The 21,039-nt window shown below is 35.6% G+C and overlaps 2 protein-coding genes across 14 annotated transcripts in view; both read left to right on the forward strand.

Annotated features, from left to right (window-relative positions):
• The window catches only part of RORA (RAR related orphan receptor A), a 796,368-nt gene extending 791,143 nt beyond the window's left edge, over positions 1-5,225 (forward strand). For all 3 annotated transcript variants that reach the window (XM_081507580.1, XM_081507583.1, XM_081507584.1), the window contains one exon: positions 4,979-5,225. In XM_081507580.1, the coding sequence (XP_081363706.1) occupies positions 4,979-5,015 (37 nt within the window). In that variant the 3' untranslated portion in view covers positions 5,016-5,225. The remainder of the gene's footprint in view (positions 1-4,978) is intronic.
• Positions 4,979-21,039, forward strand: part of ICE2 (interactor of little elongation complex ELL subunit 2) — a 68,039-nt gene continuing 51,978 nt past the window's right edge. For 5 of the 11 annotated variants that reach the window (XM_081507569.1, XM_081507574.1, XM_081507571.1 and 2 more), the window contains exons 1-5: positions 9,610-9,691; positions 10,610-10,744; positions 12,836-12,940; positions 18,667-18,928; positions 19,834-19,953. In XM_081507569.1, coding sequence (XP_081363695.1) covers positions 10,704-10,744; positions 12,836-12,940; positions 18,667-18,928; positions 19,834-19,953 — 528 coding nt within the window. In that variant the 5' untranslated portion in view covers positions 9,610-9,691; positions 10,610-10,703. Of the gene's footprint in view, positions 5,145-9,609; positions 9,953-10,609; positions 10,745-12,835; positions 12,941-18,666; positions 18,929-19,833; positions 19,954-21,039 lie in introns of those variants that run through there. The other 6 variants (XM_081507570.1, XM_081507572.1, XM_081507576.1 and 3 more) reach the window with 4 other exon arrangements.

A 21,039-nucleotide genomic window follows, 5' to 3' on the forward strand; every position in this document is an offset into this window, starting at 1 on the left:
ATTATGATAATACTATCCCTCCAAGGCACAAGTGAACTGTGTAGAACTGCGTGTGTGTAAACCTCACTATTGTTCATTTTGTTTTGTTCAAAATGTATATGTTCTTCGGTCTTATGTGCTTAAAAACATTGAATAACTTCCAGAGCAGTATAAAGTGATGCCAGTATGTTCAAAAGATAAACTAATAGATCATAATCAACCAAGAGCATCATTCAAAGTACAGTCCTGCATACTTCACTCACCATTTCTCTAGTAATTAAAATATTCTTAATAGATTATATTTATAGCATTATATATTAGAAGGTATTTCAAATTCTATATAGTATGGATAAAAATTTTTAGAAGCCGTTGTGAGATAAGAGCCCTGCCTATCAGTGCAGTGAGAGAGGTAAAAGATGAAACTTTTTTTTTTTTTCCCAAATACCAGCAAGTAACTCCTATTTTCACTGTGTTCTCCTCTAGAAACAAACAAAAAGAAAATTCCTTTTTGGGGGATTTTAACTGTCTTCTACTTCCATATTTGTAATCTGTTGAGTTAATATAAGAGCAAATGGCTATAAAATCAAACAAAACCCACAAATGTAACAGAAACATGAGCCAGCTTTTAGGGTAACATTTTATGTTTTTGAAACATTTTGAAAATAATTATTTCAATCTGTTACTTTCCATAACCTCAGTGAACTTCAGTGTAATTGTTCGCTTTGATTCTTCCACACCTAGAGTACACTTTCAGAAGAAGCTTTCCGTGTTTTCTTATCCCCATGGAAAAGCAAAATTTAGGATAACTTTCCATGTTGTTTAGATAAAAAAAGAAACCGTCACCTTGTTTTGATGATAAAGACTATGAAAACTGGCAGAAATCTCTCTCTCCATATACATATATGTATATATACACACATACATGTACACACGTGTTATTGATATACATACTATAGCATTTAGTTCCCAGTTCTTACTTACAAAGATATGACACAGCAGAAACCCATTAAAAACAACTTTATCCTGTAGATCAGGGTATATGCCCATAAATGCAGTTGCAACAGTAAATCATCTGTTACTAACAGTCTGTGATACACGTCTTCATTGTATTCCCAAAACACTAGTATTACTAAAGAGGTTCCACAAGATTTGATGAAAGAGACCTTCCTATTATTGTTTATTCTTAAGAGAAGGCTGGCAAGCAGTATCTTTACAAAGTAGTTGGTTTCACTTCTGGGTCTGTTTGCTTGTTTGTGTAAGTGAGCTCATTTTTGTCAGGCTCTCAGTACAGTTTTTAAAATAATCTGGAAGCCTGGCTTCATACTAAGGAGATATTGTAGATGGAGGGGATCTCCATGTTTAACCAGACCCTCAGAATTTAGAGCAATAAATACATTCAGTCATTTATTTATTTATAAATGAATGACAGAATATTCAGTCCAAATAGAAACAATGTCTTTTCAGCAATGCAACATAACATGGAGTCTTGTGTTAAGAAGGTGAATATGAGAATTTTAAGGAGATGCCTAGAAAATCCATATTTGCTGTTGACATTTAGTGTTTGCCACAACAAACATCACACCTCTTTTTCTCTTTCCCTTCTAAGAACTGATGAAAGATAGCTTCCTATTAGCTTTGACACGCTTCATGTGCCATTATGCTGTTCTCCAAGAGCAACTAAATTCTTTGCAGTGTTCGTGTGTGATTCCTTTCTCCTCATTATTACTTTAACCTGGATGAATATTATTCCTACGAACTTCGTTATCATTGAACAGATTGTATATGTAAATGCAGATAATTCTTGAGCAATATAGTGAATATGATTTCACACACACACAAATCTGTATGTACTGTACACATCTTCCTGAATCTAAAGCTCTCTTCTTAGCCACAATGGTTTGAAATCTCCTATAAAACAGTGGTAAATTTTTAAACATTAGGACATTAGCTGGCTGCTTCTTTAAATGTACCTGTATTGTCTGCCTGCTCCTTTTGTGGAGATGTGTTTTTGTATTGGATGTTTGGGCCAATGGGAGGCTTCAAGCAACAACATATTTTCCCAGTTTAAATATATTTAACATACGACAAACCCCAGACAAGGCTTTTAATATGTATAAAGAACTGCAGTGTTAGGTGGTTTATTTGCAAACCGTTTTCAATGTTGTCCATTTTTATGGCACCTTTAACAATATTCTTGTTTCCAAAGTACAAAAAAAAAAATAGGTTAAATAATCTAGCCATAACTGAATGTCAAGCAATAAAACAAATGACTTTTGTGCATAGACTTAAAAAAATACAAATTTTAGACATCTGCATGTAAATGCAATCTCTTGTTTACTGCTTTCTTCAACTTGAGCAATTGATTCCTTATTTACTGTTAACTTAAGAACTTGTAATGGCCTGTAAACATTTTCTCTCTTACTCTTCTTTCAAATTTACCTTCGTCCCTGCTTTTGAGTCATAATATTTAATGTTGTTCTGCACATCTCTATACAGTTAACTTTTTGGCTTTCATTCTGTATAGATAAGAAAATGTTATATTATAAACAGCCTACTCAGTGCAAATATTTATCTGTTTATCAAATCCACAATATGCTGTATAATACTGGTTTTACTATATAATCTATTTTAGACATAGCTGTTTAGAACTAGAGTGTGCTATTTTTGTGTTTTTCTGATGTGTGGTGCTAGATAAGTTACTTTTGTGAACAACAAAAAAAACCCCTTTTATTCCTAGACAATACCACCTTTGGGTCTTGTTAATTTCACTGAGTATAACTATATATTTGTATATATATACATATATATATATATCTACCTGTGCCCAACTGGCAGCTGTATCAGAGTGCTGGATTTGGGACATGCTTTTCTCTTTAAATACATAATATCATGATATAAATTATTCTAGAGTGTATTTAATTAGGATAAAATTACTTCCTTAGTATGGATATTTGACATCTATAGGGTGAATTTGTTTATAAATATGGATATATGAAAATGTATTAGCATTTACTTTATGTTTGCTACTTGGCTTTATACCATATCTCCTAAGCTGAAAAATAATTTGCCAGGACTTCAAGATCCTAAAGAAACACTCTAGTTTAATGGAGTAATATTTGTTTTCTTACTAAGGCACCTTATTATTGGCACCTGACAGAGTTGTGTACTTAGCTCCTATAATAGATAATACACACTTATATAAAATATCCTTGTTGGCTTGATGGCAGAATAAATCTTTCCCCTCCTACCTGAGCCATGAGAAGTATAGAGACATCCGCTATCATGGCAGAACATGGGCCATAAAGCAGCTTTGACAAGGGATGTTCTGTGTTAACTTGACCTCAACCAGTTCCATGAACTGAGTGAAGGACCTTCATTTAAAAGTCATTTAATAATGAGCTTAGTTAATTCTTTCACCTGTTCTCCCAAGATCTATCGGCTTTCTTAAAAAAAAAAAAAATCCACGTATATCAAATATCTAACTAAGGATGTAGTTAACCTTATTAAATATTGATTAGAATTGTTCTGTAATATTACTGAATTTGTAAGATCTTTAGCAAAGATTTTTGAGCAATTTATAAATATAGAGCAAATGTTTCTGTTTACTGCACTTTTTGTAATTGAAGGTGATAAATTCTCAAGCCATGGTTATTGGCTTCCATGCACTGAATATTTACCCACAATTCTAGACATTTTCCATTTTTATGGAAGAGTTGCTGTTACCTTAATTATAAATGCAATCATGTGGTTAATGAGAGCTAATGCTAATAGTTAACCTTTTAAAGTGAATTGGCTACAGTTTAGGGAGAAATCTCTTTGAATACAAATCATTTCATTCCTTATTGCTTCGCTTAGAAAGGGATTGAAACTTTTTTTTTTAGCACCATTTCCTATCCTAAGGTTCCTAAGGATAGAGATAGTATCTCTTTGTGTCTGCACAGTGGCCAGCACATGTCAGCATTTGATAATTGTTAAATGACAACAAGTGTGCCCCAATTCCAACTTTTTTCCTGGGTTGTTTGGTAAATTTATAAAGTATGCCAAGCCTTATGGTTAATACTTTCTTCTACAACCAAGTTTTAAAGCCACATTTTCAAAGACCACATGAAATGCTGATTCTAATTGTGTGTAGGTCTTGAGGATTAAGCACACAAATTTCACAAAACTCTGTGAGTAACAAACTCAGCCTTCTGTAAATATACATGCAAGTTCGGAAACAGTAATACTGTACCTATAAATATGGGCTGTCTGTTTTGTGTACAGTATGTAAAAACTCCTTTTCTGCCACACTAAAAATGCAAGCCATTTATGGGAATCCTAAAAAATAGTATTGTACTAAAACTTTGCTAATGATCTTTATTAGAGGATCATCCAACTTTTCACTGACATTGGGTTTTCTTTTCAATTCACTCTTATAGTAGTCTGCTTATTTCCAGCCGTTTGTTATTTTATTGAGTCCTCAATTAAAAAAAAAATTTTGATTCATTTTGTAAATACAAGCTGTAAAAAAGAGAGATTTAATGTTGTCTTTTAAATACTCCAATTTTCATTCTAATATGAATGTTGTTATATTGTACTTAGAAACTGTACCTTTAATATTACATTACCTTTATTAAAAGTGCATTGAACACATCAATTTTAGATGTGCTTTATGTACTGTTATCCTATAATAAAATTTCAGCTTCTAATGGAACACTTGCCTCATTTTTCTTTTTTTTTCTTGGTTCTTGAGTTGCATGTACAGTTTTCTAGCTTGTCTCCATAGAATGGAGTAGGACAACCTTGCTACTTAAAGTGGGTCCATAGACCTGTAGCACTGGCATCACTCATGACCTTGACCTTGTCAGAAATGCAAAAACCTAGGCACCATCCCAGATCTACTAAAACAGGATGTGCATTTTCACAAAATCCCCAGGTGATTGGTTTGCATATTAACGTTTGAGAAGCACTGGCCTATAAGGTAGTACTTTAAAAAATATAATTCGTCTCTATTTTGCAGGGAACAAAACACATACAAGGATCGAGCTACCCTTTGATCAGAAAAGGCAAAGAAGGAAATTTCAACTTGTGAGGAAACGTCTATTGATTGATAGTAGCTGCCAGAATTGCAGAAATGAGGATTCTCAAAGGAGTGCCATGACTGATCGGTGATATCTACCCTGAATGTAGGAGGGGAGAAAACCTGAACTCACACCACACTTTGTCATCTTTGCTTTAGAAATCATTAAAGGATAATGTCAGAATGATGCCACAGGCTTTAAAGATGCTAAAGACTTTTTAAAAATCTGACTTTACCTGGGCTATCATTGTGTCATCCCAGCCCGGCCCCTTCTCTTGAGTAGACCAGATAGGAGTAAACCAATAGAGTTAACGTCAGCTAAATATCACATAATTTTAATGATGCAAAGCCTCATCATAAATTATTTTCAAAGTAATCTCAAGGACATTGACATTATAAAATATTTGGAAGTCAGACTGAAGTCAGACTAAAGGCAACTAAGTTGGGCTTTTCCTCCACCCACATTCCTAAGGGTCTCTTGCACTTAGTAAAATAAATATTTGAAATGATCCTCAAAGTCATTGCATATAACAACATCATGAATCACACTGATATATCCCCAGTTTGTCTGGAGGCAAACCTAAACACCCAAGAGCAGCAGAAGCCTCTTGCTAGATTAACAGCCACTTTATCCTTTTCCTGTACCATCAGTTGTGCGCTTGTTTTCCTAATGTCATTTATCTATGATTAAGGAGCTAACAAAAGTCTTTGTGTGTTTTCTGTGATTCTGGATTTTTTTCTCCTCTGGAGGGGAAATATTGACTCTAGTAAGATATAGTCATGTCTCAGTAATCCATTTGTTATTTATCTGCCTGATAGATTTCTCAAACAATACTTTTAATTCGAGAATGACTTATTTGTAGGAGAGAAGATGCTTCAACTGTGACTTGTTCTTTGCTTACAGAGCAAAAATTAATTTTAGCCTCCCTCACAGTTAATTACAATAGTCTTCCCCTAACAAGTCTCACATCTATCTTCTACCATTCTTTCTTTACCGTTTCCATAAAATACACATTGTATTCTAAAGACAAATACTTATTTAGTTATCCTACTTGGAATTATTTCTGCTATCATTACCTTCTCTCTGTGGGATAGTTAGAGGCTTCCTATAAATAACTAGCATTCATGGAGTGAATGTGGAGAGAAAAAAAAAAACTGCCGAGAAATGGGTGCAACCACTGTGGAAAACAGTATGGAGGTTGGAAAAAAAACAAAACTAAACTAAAAATAGAGTTTCCATGTGATTCGGCAATCTCACTCCTGGGCAAATATCCAGAAGAAACTCAAATTCAAAAAGATAGCAGCACTATTTCCAATAGCCAAGACATGGAAGCAACCTAAATCTCTCTCCTTTGACAGAGGAATGGATAAAGATGATGTGGTACATACATACAGTGGACTCAGCCATTAAAAAAGAGAGAATGAAATAATGCCATTTGGAGCAACATGGATGAACCTAGAGATTATTGTATTAAGTGAAATAAGTCAGAAAGACAGATACCATATGTAACACTTAAATGAGGAATCTAAAATATACAAATGAACTTATTTACAAAATATAAACAGGCTCACAGTCATAGAGAATGAACTTACGGTTACCAAAAAGGAAAGGGGATAGGGAGGGATAAATTAGGAGTTTAGGATAAGCAGTTAAAAACTATTATGTGTATCAATAACTAAACAGCAGGGTCCTACGGAATAGCACAGAGAGCTATATTAAAAATCCTGTGATAACCTAGAAAGTGACAACATTTTAAATCAACTATACTTCAAATTTTAAAAATTAAAAAAAAAAAACATTGGCATTCAAATGAACAGTTAATTCTGGGTCTTATTTTAGCCCAGATACCATCTTATACAGAATCCAGTAAAATATACTTCAAAAATATTATCTTCTGAATAGAAAAATTTGAATACTTGAGTCATTTTGTTCTGACAGCATAGCTAGCATTTCTCTGGCTTTTCAGGAGTAATCATAATTCCTCCTCATTTGAAGTATCGTTTATTGCTGAAAAGCCTAATTAGAATGAACTACTATTGGCAACAGTATTTCTCCCATTAGTTTCTGAATCAATTCTAGATTGAAACGTCTTTGCTAGGGGGCTATTTCTCAATTCTCACTTTGCAAAGACCTTGTGGATGATTGTAAATTCAAGAAGAAATTCCCTGAGTGAAGAAGTTACCAGCTTCACTTCATGTCCAAGTTCATCCCAGATCAAGCAAAGGAAGCTTGCTAGCTGAGAGGTAGGAAAATAACGTGGTACTGATTTAAAAAAAAAAATAGATGATCTTGCACATTTCTCTATCTTGATTTGGTTGACAAGAAGAAATACACATAACAAGTCTGATAACTTCACTTAGCCAGGTAATTGTATTTTAAAGTTCTTTTTGAAATTGTCCACTGAACCATTTTATAAACTCAAAATGAGTAACTACTCTTGTAAATTCTTTCAAAATGAAATTGGCTTCTTGTACAACTTACAAGTTTATTTCTCAGTTTAGCAAAAATGGAAATAAAATCTTTCTTCTGCTTGAGTATCCACAGAATAAAATGGAACAATCACTTTGAAAAACATTTGGCAGTGTTTTAAAAAAGTCGAACACAAATTTACCATACAACCCAACAATTCCATTTCTACGTATCTGCCCAAGGGAAATGAAAACACAAATTTCACACAAAGACTTGTATACAATCGTTCATACCAAGATAACTCATAATACCCAGAAAGTGGGAACCATCTAACATTCATTGTTGACAGGGTAAACAAAGTGGGTATATACATAAATGCGCTACCATTTAGCGACAAAACAATTACTAATACTTGCTACAACATGGATGATCCTCAAAAATGGATGATCTACTAGGAGAAAAGAATCCAGATGCAAAAGATTATATGCTGTATAATTCTGTTTATCTGAAGCATCCAGAAAAGGCAAGTCTGTGGAATTATGAAGCGGCTTAGCGTTTGGCCAGAGATAGAGGTGGGAAGAGAGATTAACTGAAAAGGAGCACACAGGATTTCTCAGGGCGATGGAGATGTTCTAAAACTTGGTAGTGTTGATAGTTGCACAGCTGTGCACTTACTAAAAATCAGTGAATAACTGAAGTGAATTTTATGGAACATGGATTACATCTCAATAAAAACTGTTTTACACACACACACATTGTGTTTTCCCTGTAACTCAAAGAATAAGTCCAAAGTTCTAAATTCTTAAGCATGGCATGAAGACCCTCTTAGGCCCCTCCCTTTTCCAGTCTAAGGGCCTTCACTTCCCAAACACAGTGATACAGTAGCTGTTCTCCTTTCCACACCATGCAACACTGTTTCATACTTCTGTGCTCTTCACACCCCCAAAACCACAGCCCCTTTATCTAGTGAACTCCTACTAGTCCTTCAAGATGCAGCTAAATGAAACTTCTTCTCTGAAGTAGTCTCTAAATTGTCTCAGTCAGAATGAGTTCCCTCCTCATTGGGTTCCCATAGTATCTATAGTGTGTGTGTGTACGTATGTGTGTGTGCACACACGCCACTGAAATAAAAACACACAACATGAGAGCTGCTGCTGCTGCTAAGTCGCTTCAGTCGTGTCCGACTCTGTGCGACCCCATAGACGGCAGCCCACCAGGCTCCCCCGTCCCTAGGATTCTCCAGGCAAGAATACTGGAGTGGGTTGCCATTTCCTTCTCCAGTGTATGAAAGGGAAAAGTGAAAGTGAAGTCGCTCAGTCGTTTCCAACTCTTAGCGACCCCATGGACTGTAGCCTACCAGGCTCCTCCTTCCATGGGAATTTCCAGGCAAGAGTACTGGAGTGGGGTGCCATTGCCTTCTCCAAACATGAGAGCTGTGAGTTTCAATTTTATTTAGGGACTTACTGAAGAGTATAACCTAGGAGACTGCCTCTCAGCTCTGAGGAACCAAAGAGGTAAGGGGGCAGGTCAGTATACATGTGATATTCTGGAAGGGAGATGTAACCAAGCAAACCTTCTTGGTAAAAGGTTGGTGCTAGTCAAGAGGAACAGACAGCTTAATGGTTGTAGTGCTTTTCTAAGTATAGGAAAATGCATTTAGTCCTCTCAAGCTACTGAGTAGGTGCTCCACGCTCACACACACGTGCTCACAATATCTGTTTTATTGATGAGTCAATTAAGACACTTGAGTAAAGTCACAACAAAGCCTGGGTATTTCCAGTACTGTACTTGTCACCTGTCCTCCTTCCAATTTACCATACCTTCAAGGTGGAGGACTTTCTAGGACAATACGCAGCCCGGAAAAGGAAATGGCAACCCACTCCAGTATTCTTGCCTGGAGAATCCCAGGGACAGAGAAGCCTGGTGGGCTGCAGTCTATGGGGTCGTACAGAGTCGGACACGACTGAAGCGACTTGGCAGCAGCAGCAGCAGCCCCTCAAGCGAGCGTCCAGCAAATCCTGTCTCGGCTTCCGGGGCAGACTACCAGGAATCTGGGGACCTGGAGAGGGCCCCGCCCACTGCGTCACTGGTGACGCCATCACGCAGGGTCGAGGCGGTGCCGCCGCGTCCTTTAAATAAGGCCTTCCCAGGATGCGCGCGCGAGAGAGAAAGGAGTCGTGTGGAGAGTGTGTTTTTGTTCTGTGCGGGTCGCGGTCTGGGCCAGAGCCGCCGCGGACCATGAGGTGGGCGGCAAGGCAGCTTTGTAACGGAGACGCGATGGGGAGGGCGCGCTCGTAAGAGTCGGGAGGCGGTAACATGGCGGCCCGTCGGCCGTGTCGGGACCTTGCACAGCTGGTGCTAGCGCAGACCTGTTCTCCGGCTTTGCAGGCCGATTTCTTATCTCCCTGGAACCTTGTTTCTCCTTTGGTTCCCTTTCCCTCAGCCTTCCTTGTGTCTTCCTCGGCTCTCTCGCCCCAGCCCCTCTCCGGGCAAAAGTGTGGAAGGTGGGTTCAGTAGGAACAGGTGAGGCCCGTCCGTTACTGAGAGATAGACTCGAGCGTTTGACTGCGTTGCTCACAAACTCTTATCTGTACGCACAGGATGGCAGGAGACGCGCTGAACTTGGAGTGTTGATGTTCAAACCAGATTTGTAGTGCTAGTGATTCCTCTTCGTGATCCCGTTAAATGCCACTTGAGTTATCTAGACCTCTGTCTCCTCAAAAGTGAGGTTCTGTTTGAAAGATTCTTGATATCTAGAGCTTCTGCCCTTCGTCGCTCGCCAGAATTTGCCCCATAATTATCGTTGGGAAGGTGGAAGCATGATTTGTTTTGGCAGTAAGGGAGTCGGGGTAGCGAGCTGAGTCAAGACATACATCCGTGCCCTAACGGGATTTAGTATGTGAGCAATGAGAACGCCAATCTGTTTTCGTCTTATTTCGCGAAGTTCCTGGAATAAGTTAAATGGAGAAGGACTGATCCTGTGTCAGCCTCGCGGTTCTGCCTCAAAGACCTTGGAAATATTCATCTGTCTGCTCTTTTTTTTTTTTAAGTGTCTGTCGGGTGAGGGTAGGTGTTAGTAACAGGTTCTTGCCCCATCTGAGTTAACAGTGTCTGGCCCGCCAATCACCTGATTTTGTTCTTGATCTTTGGTTTTTCCTCAGCTGAGTGCAAATTCTGGAGAAATCCTCTTCCTTTAAGAGCCTGCACTGCCAGGCAGCAGAATTGTGAACTAGAGTGAAGGAGAAATCTAGGAATATGAACTCCATGATGGCCATGGGTGAACCAAGGTTGAACTGGTGAGTTACATCTGTTTGTAATCCCCTAAAGTGGATTGAGGGGCTTTCCAGGTGGCTCCACTGTGAAGAATTCGCCTACCAATTCAGGAGACACAGGTGTAGTCCCTGAGTCAGGAAGATTACCTGGAGAAGGAAATGGCAACCTGCTCCCTTATTCTTACCTGCAAAATTCCAGGGACAGAGGAGATTGGCAGGCTGCAGTCCATGGGGGTTTTAAAGAGTCAGACACAACTGAGGGACTGACTAGGCACCTGTGCAACGAGATTGAAGTGGGTCTGGTGACTAGATTAGGAAAGGAGGGTATCTGGCCTGAAGAGATCTGGAGGAAACAAGAGGACAAATTCAGTGGCTTAAGAGTTTACGGTTCTCATCTACACCTACTGAGCAGTTTTGAGTTATCTTTGACTGCACTTCCTCTCCTAAAGTGATGACAATTCAGCACTTAGATTGCATCTATGTATAAGTCCATCCTGTTTTTATTGTTGGTCATAGTGAAGGAGAGATGCTGGAATATTCTTGTATTCAAGAACCTAGCCCATATCTGTACAAGTAATAGACCCTCTTTAAGAATTGACAAGATTTTTTTTTATATTGGAATCTATATCAAGTGATAATGTAAATCCATAGACTATTTTAGAAGTGTATGAGACCATCCCAAATAAAGGACTCTATTAAGTAATACAGTGGCAATAGAAATCTAATGTATGTTCTGCTTTAGGTCAATTTGACACACATTTACTGAGCATTTATACTAGTGAAGGAGTTTGCCAGCAGAGGAAAATATAAAAGTTACAAGAAATAACAAAGTTAGCTAAGATAGCACGTGACTCAGATTCAATCAGTATGTATTCTGGTATAATGTAGATTATATTGTGTATAATCATGTAATATGATTCATATTGGGCGCAATCATATTACAATATAGAAATGTTATCGAAGTAACATGCTATACACCTTCAATTTACAAAATGTAACATGTCAGATTTATCAAATAAAATAAAATCAGTATGTGCTTGCTTATTACAAACAGTACTCCCTTCCTCCAAGGAGCTCACAATTCCTGGGGCCTGTGACTTTGTTTTTGTATGTTATGCAAACATTTTAGAATTTAATGAGGTGTCACAAATACAGTACCACAGCAAGTAATAAGAAACTACCCTGGTATATAGCAAATAAGATTTTTTAATTTTATTGTTTGTACATTAATCATTGCTTTCTAGATTAACACCTTTAAAAATAGAAATGAATATGGCACAGATAGGCTAGAATTTCCCATTTTAGAAATGGCCAACTGCAGGTGCTATTTGATTAGATTGTTCTGTTGTAAGTTCCTAGAGATATGCTCATTTATGCTTCTTGCTATAAAGAATACGTTCAAATGCAACACAGATGCTCTTCTATACTGTTGACATTGTGAAACCAAGTGTGGTTCAGGGCCTTTGCATTGCCTTTGCATTGTATTATAGACCTTGGAACTGCCCTTTTCTATAGAATCCTGCTAATTTTTGTCCTCCCTAAATTAATCGGTCTCAGTGTATTTAATTTTTAAATCGTTTCCTTCAACCAGCATTTATTTGATGCTTACTAGCAGAAAGCCTTGACTGCAGTAAGTTAGTCTGTAAGTTAATTACAATATGGAAAATCATATATGACCTTACAAATGGCTTTAGTAGAGGCACACTATTGATCACGTTTGCAAAGTAAACAAAAATAGTTGGATAATCAGTCTTTGTAGTGTTTTTTGGCCGAGCACAAAGGTGAATGAGACAAAAATAAGTTGAGAAGCATTTTCTTTGAGCAATCAAACAGCTTAATGTTATGCCACAGAGCCTAAGATGAGTACTAAAGGAAAAAACAAGGCTGATTATTGAAATTGGAGAATTTCAGAATGGGCCTAGCTTAAAAACTACACAAGAAGTAAAACATCTAAACTCACACATCTCGTATGTGAAGTTAAAATATTAAGAGGTGATTTTCTGGGAAAGGAGAGGTCGGGGACATGTAGTTTTAAATTGCAGTTGTACCATTATGCTTGTTAATCTAGTCTGATATTTCAGTTGTCAAATCCAAGTAAATTACTTTGTTTTTCAGGGATGTTTCACCAAAAAATGGTCTTAAGACATTTTTTTCTCGAGAAAATTATAAAGATCAGTCCATGGCTCCAAGTTTAAAAGAACTATGTATTTTATCTAGCAGGTAATATGCTTATTTATTTGGTTATTTATATCCATATTTGATATTTTTCTGATACTTGAAGTTTTGTATCTACCTGTCTATATCCTCTGTGAAACATTTGAATTACAGGAATGTGAAAATAGAAAAACTTAGTATCCCCAAAAGACCACTCTTTGTACATATGTACATATGTAACATCTTTTAAGACCTTTCTCTACACATGAACAGATACATACTAAAAATGGGGGAAGTTCCCTAGATGTCCAGTGATTAGGACTCCATGCTTTCACTGCTGAGGGCCTGTGTTTAATCCCTTCTCAGGGAACAAGCCATGCAGTATGTGGCCCAAAAAAGAGGGGGGGGAGGGTGATGGAAATCACACTATAAATAGTATAAACACTATAAAACTTTTATAATTTGGTTTTTTCATTTAACATAATACTTTAGATATTTTGTGCCCCTATATTATCTCAGTCTTCTTAATGGCTGCATATTACTTTACTATACAGATATACTTTTAATTCTTTTAGCTAGTGTTACATTGTAAAATGTTTGTGCAGTTTTAGATAGTAACATTTATAAATTTCTTGTAATTATTTCTATAATATAAATTTATAGAAATTGAGTTATTTGGGTGGATACTATAAACATTTTACATTTTAATAGATACCACCAAATTGCCATAGATTTCTTACCACCAAATTTCTGGTATGAAAATGTGTATTCTGACAGTAATAATTTCCCCTTCTCACTGCTTACCTGCCTATAACAGCTCTTCTTTCCTTTGTGATTGGCTGCTTCTATTCTATTGTGGAGAAAACTGAGTCATGAAGTTTACTAGAAAGAAATGATAATATGCCAGATGAAGAATTGGGGAGCTCCCCTAGGAGAGCTCAACGTTTACTTTCATCTTTTCTCCATTCCTTTTGCAATGGAGGAAACATATTTCCACCCTCTGCATGGAATGGTACCCCATCTTTTCTACTTTTTCAGTACCCTGTCAATTAGCATCCCCTGTTATTCCCACTTCTCTCTCTCTCGTGTTTTTGGGTGGGGGGCATTTTGGTCAAGTGGCGCAAATTTGCAGGATCTTGGTTCTTCAACCAGGGATCAAACCAGTGCCCCCTACAATGGAAGCTCAGTCCTAACCACTAGACCATTAGGGAATTCCCTCTTTGTTCTCTCTTGATCAGTATTTAAGCATGCTCAAGTTTGTCCTGTCTCAATCCCTGAATTTCACGTTCCCTCCTAGTTAGTTTGTTACCTCTTCTCTCATTTGTGCTTAGACTTCTTTGTACTTGTATATGCTTGCTGGGAGGACATGAGGGACAAAAAAGCTATAAGACCTACAGAAAACAGTTAAGATAGCATTACCAAAATTTACTTTAAATGGATTAAATGTTTCAACCAAAAGACAGATTTGGAGCATCTATTTGAGAAACAGAATGGGAAGAAAAAAAAGAACACCTTCCCTTTACTGCACATCCCATTGTACTTGCTTTCACTGAACATCTCACTGTGATCTGTCTCCTACCCTCACTAGGCTGTTAAAACTACTCCTCTAAAGATAATGAGCTATTCTCTATGGAGATATCTCACTCTCCTCTAATTTTCCTCCTAGTTTTCTGGTGATTGTGGTATTTCTTAGTGGAATCAATTCATTACTACCACTGATATTCATTTAGGCTGTTTTCATTCCTTGACTATTACAAACAGTGAGCGTCCTTTTTATATACATGCTGGTGTAAGGATAAGTTCCTATGAGAGGAAGATGCATGTGTAATTTTAATTTTTATAGATATTGCCAGATTGCCATTAAAAACATTACACAAGTCCTTTTTTGATTCCATCAGATAAATAGATAAGTTCAAATAGAAAGGCAAGCAGAATTTGTATTAGTAAGACATTTTCCAAATTGCTTTAAAGAGGCAGTTTCAGGAGCAACATTTCTTGCTGAAGTGCATAATTATTGTCTTTGCTAGTATCAACTACAAAAGGTTAAGACTTATCAGTGTGCATCTATGAATATTTTTCAGAAGCTATTTCTGTTATCCAACTTGTACCACTTCTTGGAGATAACTAACTTCTTAAAACTTATTATCAGTTAAACAATTGCCTTTGTTTATTTGAATCAAAGAATGCCTACCAATACTCATGTCCTGAGTTTTAGTGCACATGTATCTTTACTCTTAAAAAAAAAAAAACAACTCCCTTTTATCAACTTTTACCTCAGCCTCATCTTTCCAGACTAAAAATTTCCAGTATTAGTCTTATTCATTCTGCTTCTGCTTCTTAAATATTTTATGATTCTTTTTGAATCTGGTTCTATTCAGCATATCCCAAGTGTGGGTTATAGTCTGAAATATGTAAAGGAGAGGACATATTACTGGAAGCTGAGTACACTTAACTCCTAAAATCTGTTTTTCTTATAGTAAGAATGAATTTTCAGACTATATTTAATTACCAGTTTTCTTGATTAAAAAAACTAGAAAGAATGTAAATTTATTAGCCCTAATTTTGCAATTTTTTTATGTTCTATAAATAACATATTTGGGAAAATAATGATACCTCTGTTTATGCTACTTTCAACAATATGAGGTTTTTATTAAACCCTTCTCCCTCCACTAAAGGTAAAAATTTGCCTTTTAAAAAATTAGTTTCTGCGATGGGATGGGGAGGGATGTGTAGGAGGGGGGTTTCAGAAGGGGAACACATGTACACCCATGGTGGATTCATGTCAATGTATGGCAAAGCAAATGCAATACTGTAAAGTTAAAAAATTAAAAAAGAAAACATAAAAAATTAGTTTCTGGTTATAGATATTTATAACTGAGTTTTAAGGCAGCAAAAGGGAAAGTATCTTCAAATACAAAAAAAAGAAGAAAAAATTTTAACATGTTTAATGTACATAAGTAAATCAAATTCAGTGGGTACAGGTGGACTTGAGATGGGAGCTTGAGTACCATTTCCAAATGCTACTTAAAGAAGCTACCCAAACCAGGAGACTTTAAAGCATAGGAAGCAAAAAGTTTTGAATTCTGCCTTTTTTCATAGAAACTTAAGGTAAAAAAGGAGAATGCGTAGTTGACAAAATGAAGGAAGAAAACTTCAAACTATCAACTTAAATTAAATATAATGCTGTAAATGTGGATAGAGAAACCCTGTCGGATGCTTTTGGCTTGCGCCCTGATGAAGATTTTGACAGCACTGCACACAGAAATGATCTTGATGTGCTGCCATTTCACTCTTTGCTGAATGTAGCCAATTTAAACTGCTAGAATTTCTTGACATTCCTACTCTGGCATATCTGAGTCAGCATCTTGTTGCTGCAGCAGCTTAATTAAATTTGCCAGTTTGTGCCACAAGGACAGACATGTTCTCATATTCAGAGAGACAGCTGTGAAGCAGTATTGTTAAGAGTTGCGGACACAATACTGTTAGGTTTGGATAGCTCTCAAGACATTTTCTAGTGAGAAATCAATTTGCTGTAATACATTTCTCCCAAGATCAGCAGTTAATATTCATTTTGTTAACCTGAAATATGCTTATTTTTTAAGCAGTTATTGGAGAAACTTTCGTAGCTAAGTATGTCTTCACCTGTATTATTTTCAGAGCCAATCTAAGCATCCTTATTTTAATTTCCTATATTCTTTTTCTGTTCACTAACCTGCTCTCTTGATTAGTTTTCCATACAAAGTTTAGCTCTGAAAGAGTAGTTTTGAATATTTTGCTTATTTGGGGGACTCTTAAGTCTTTTTTTTTTTTTTAAGAATTTTGAAATTTTTACCATATTTACTCTAGTATTTTAAAGGTGATCTAAAACACATCAGTGGTAATTTTAGATGGGGTTTGACTCACCCTTCATCCAGACACAAATATTGGTAATTCTCAGACTTACGAGACTGAAACTCTCCTACTCTGCATGACAAATGTTAATAAGAAATAAGACACCTCTTTGCTATGAATTGAAATTCATAGATATTAGTAGCCACAGACATAATAGTTTAAAATAATGCTTTAACTATATAAATGTGAAAAGGAAAATCATTTTTATCATGTACTATAGTAGATGCTACTGCACTAGAAGATGTAATGAAGTAGTCAGATGCACCAGCTACCATGAATAAATTGGATTTAAGATAAACTATATCACAAAAAAAAAATCATAAAAATAAAAGTAAAATTTATTGCTGGATAAATAATAATAATACAGTAATAATAACAGACCATACTTATTTGTATATGAGAAGGGAAAGTTTGAAATGACCTCTGAATGTTGTGCAGGACACTACCGTGCATTATAAAAATCTAGAATTCCTGACCTCTAAATGCCTTCTATTCTTCTATTTTGGGACAACCCAGATACATGCACAGGCTTCCAGAATGCTCTGAGGGTTAATACTATTAGATTGAGAATCATTGCTCTGGATATTTCTTTCCCCTCCCCTTTCTTCCTCTTAATGCCTGATTTCCAGATCCTTAGGATTCTCCCCAGTCACCTATTCAATACGTTCAGTTTGGAAACCCGAGGTCTCCATAGTCACATTGTATTGATGTACATATTTATTTCTGTTTCTTCCCCATTCATTTGTCTGATCCACTTGATTATAAAATCCTTGAGAGTAGAGACTACCGTGCTCAGTGTTGGTTGTATGGTTGTATGTCTACTACCCACCATAGGGCTGGCACATGATAGTCACTCAAAATAAATACTAATGAATGGGGGAATGAAGAATGAATCAGCTGACATTCATCCTTTCATTAGTTTCCCTTCCTTTTGGTTACTGTTGTTTAGTTTGGAACCAAATCATAGGGTACAATTACTGTGGTGGAAATTAAAGTTGCAGAGGCTAAGAAAATGTAGTTTTGTGTGTGTACTTTAAGACTCTTAGGAAAAATGTAAATTATAACACTGAATAGCAGTAATAGAAACAGAATATGTACCAGGTAAGAAATTTGTGTTAATGTACCTTAACTGGGTTAATAAGGTGATTTTTTTTTTTAATTGGGGGTAGCATTTCATAAACAAATATGGTAACAGGTTCTCTAGCTACTCATTACTTTCTCCTCTAGTGCATTTCACTATAGATATGCCAAGATTTCTCTGTATTCATACAAGACATTTCGATCGACTCAGCCATGTGCATGAGTGATAGAGGATTATACAACTTTTTTCAAACAACTATTGCTTCCATAGAATATATCCACACAGGGTTCAGACTTTCTTTTTAACTCTTGAGATAATAAATGCAGAGGAAACCAGGAAATTTAGACTCGCAATGAATTTGTGAACTGCAAGTTTGTGACCTCATCCTATCCTGTTCCTAGTGGCTTTTGTTCACTACATTAACTATATATCTTATTGAAGAATTTAAGTATTAAAAAGCAACTTGCATTGTAATAAAATGTAAACCCAAAATACTTGCATATATAATTGGCAGGAGTGATTAACTCTTCTTCAATAAAAGGGAGAAACTTCCAAACTGAATAACTTGTTTTAGGATTATGCCTCTTCCTGTCTATCAGATAATTGAAGGTAGACTTGTGATATGATCCTATCCTGCAGAACACTTAATTTATACTAAATGGCTAAACATCAAAATGCAGGTGGCAGAGTTAGATAATAATCCAGAATTCGGTCTGTTAATCACTCTATATTCTCCCTGGTGATTGAGAATCATGAAGTTTCATGATAGTAATCTTCTTGTGAAAAGCGCATATTTGTAAACTGTATTTTTTTTTCCCAGACGTATAGGAGAAAATTTGAATGCCTCAGCAGGCTCTGTAGAAAATGAGCCGACAGTTAATACAGCAGCTCAAGCAAAGGAAAAAGTTAAAACCACAGTTGGCATGGTTCTTCTTCCAAAACCAAGAGTTCCTTATCCTCGTTTCTCTCGTTTCTCACAGAGAGAACAGAGAAATTATGTGGATTTATTGGTTAAATATGCAAAAGTCCGTGCAAATTCCAAAACTGTTGGAATAAATAAAAATGACTACTTGCAGTACTTGGTATGTATTCTGTTCTTCAGCTTTCATAAAAAAAATTTTTAAGTTAGGAAGTATTTTAAATTTGCTTTTCTTTTTAGGTACAATAAATATTATTAATAAAAATTAAAAATAAAATGAATTTAATTGACAGAATATTAATGCTTTAATTCTATTCTTTATTCTATTATAGTTAAGGCATTTTGCTCTAGTTCTGAGTATATTTCACCCTAGTTCACGTTAAGTACTAGTGGTAGAACTTTACCTTGAATCACTTTAAATTTTTTGTGTAATTATTACTTTAAGTAGTTTTCAAATTCTGAATCATATGTTGCTGTGTTGAACATCACTGTTGCAAACTCATTGTTCACATCTGTGATCATTTCCTTGAGATAAAGTCTTAGAAATATAATTACCAGATGAAAAACTGTACATGTTCTTAATTGAGGCTTTGAGCTGCAGTTACACATGAGCAAATCGTTCTGCAGTAAGTTTAAACCAATTTGTATGTACCACTATTGTACAAAGGTTTTTCCAGAATATCTTCACTAATACTGAACATATGGGAAAAAATGGCAGTCTCTTGTTTTTTATTATAGTGGTTACTAATGAAAATAAGCACTTTGCATGTGTTTATAAGCCATTTCTAATTCTTATTTTGTAACTTGCCTATTCATATGTGTGCTTATTTTTCCATTTGAGTGTTTGTCCCTTTTTATGTTAGTTCAGAACATTTTATTAAATTAATTTATTAATTTCTAATTGTAATGTTAGTCATCAGCTTTTCCCTTTTTGCACAGTTAACTGTTTTGTGATTTCTGCTTTGGATATGATAATTTAAGTTCAAATTATTAGTGCAGTGATTGAGAAGTGATTGTTTTTAACCAGGCATCTTATTCCAAGATATGTCCTTTTTTTCCCAAAATCAGGATATGAAAAAACATGTGAATGAAGAAGTTACAGAATTCCTAAAGTTTTTACAGAATTCTGCAAAGAAATGTGCCCAGGATTATAATATGCTTTCTGACGATGCTCGTCTCTTCACAGCGGTAAAGAAAAATCACATTTATTTAAGCTCTCAAGTGATAGGCAATAGCAGCATTTTAAAATGTGTGATGATTTTCCAAAAGTATATATTAATGTTGTCAAATTAGAGAACAAACTGTATACAGGTCTTTTATTCATCATGTATTTAAATGGTGAAAATACTAGAAATAATAATACCTCAAAATCAGATACTACAGTATATTCATATATTTTCTTTTAATGATCTACCTACTGTATTTGAGTTGTATTTTACTCATATGGATGATTTGATGTGATGAACTGATTTGCCTTGTGAGAGAATGGGGTTTAAGGAGTTATCTTAGTCCTTAAAAATCTGAATGCTCCTTTAGAACCAAGTGATAAATTGGTGCTCACTATCCTTATGGTAAACAGCCGCCAGATGATAAATTTCATCAGATAATTTTTTTTTTATTATTATACTTAAATTATTCATGGAGATTTATTAGCAAAGCATGTAAATCACTCTGCCTTGAAACCTCCCATCATTTAGTGGACATAGTAAAAATTTAGAGTTATAGTATTCATCTAGAAACTTCAACCCCAGTCTGAATTATTTTTAAGCCTTTAAAACTAGTCTCTATACAGATCAATGTGATACATTTAATTGTATTGAATGCTACACTTAAAAATGGTTAAGATGTAGATTTTAAGGGTGTTTTACCACTTTTATAAAATAAACATGTTTATTAACAAAGTACATTATTTGATAGCTAGCAATCAGCTTTAAGTCTTTTTATCCAGATTGACTTGGCAGCACATTGTCTTGTTACGTTTTACATCTCACCCCAAAGACTCACTGTTATTTATCTAATTTTTTATTGTTTTCAAATTTTAATTTTATACTATGAAATGTAATGTACCTATGGAAAAGTATTTAGAACAAATATATATAGCTTTCCAACAAATAATTATATAGTGAACACTTATGTGACTCTCTTCCAAGTCAAGAAATAAAACGTTACCATTAACCTAGAAGACCTCTGTGTATCCCTCCTAAATAATGTTTTCCCTTGTTGAAGAAATAATCACTGTGCCAAGTGACTGGTTTGATAATTTCCATGCCTTAA

This window comes from Giraffa tippelskirchi, chromosome 7, assembly GCF_054371585.1.
Source record: "Giraffa tippelskirchi isolate mGirTip1 chromosome 7, T2T-mGirTip1v1.2.pri, whole genome shotgun sequence".
Classification (NCBI taxonomy): Eukaryota; Metazoa; Chordata; class Mammalia; order Artiodactyla; family Giraffidae; genus Giraffa; species Giraffa tippelskirchi.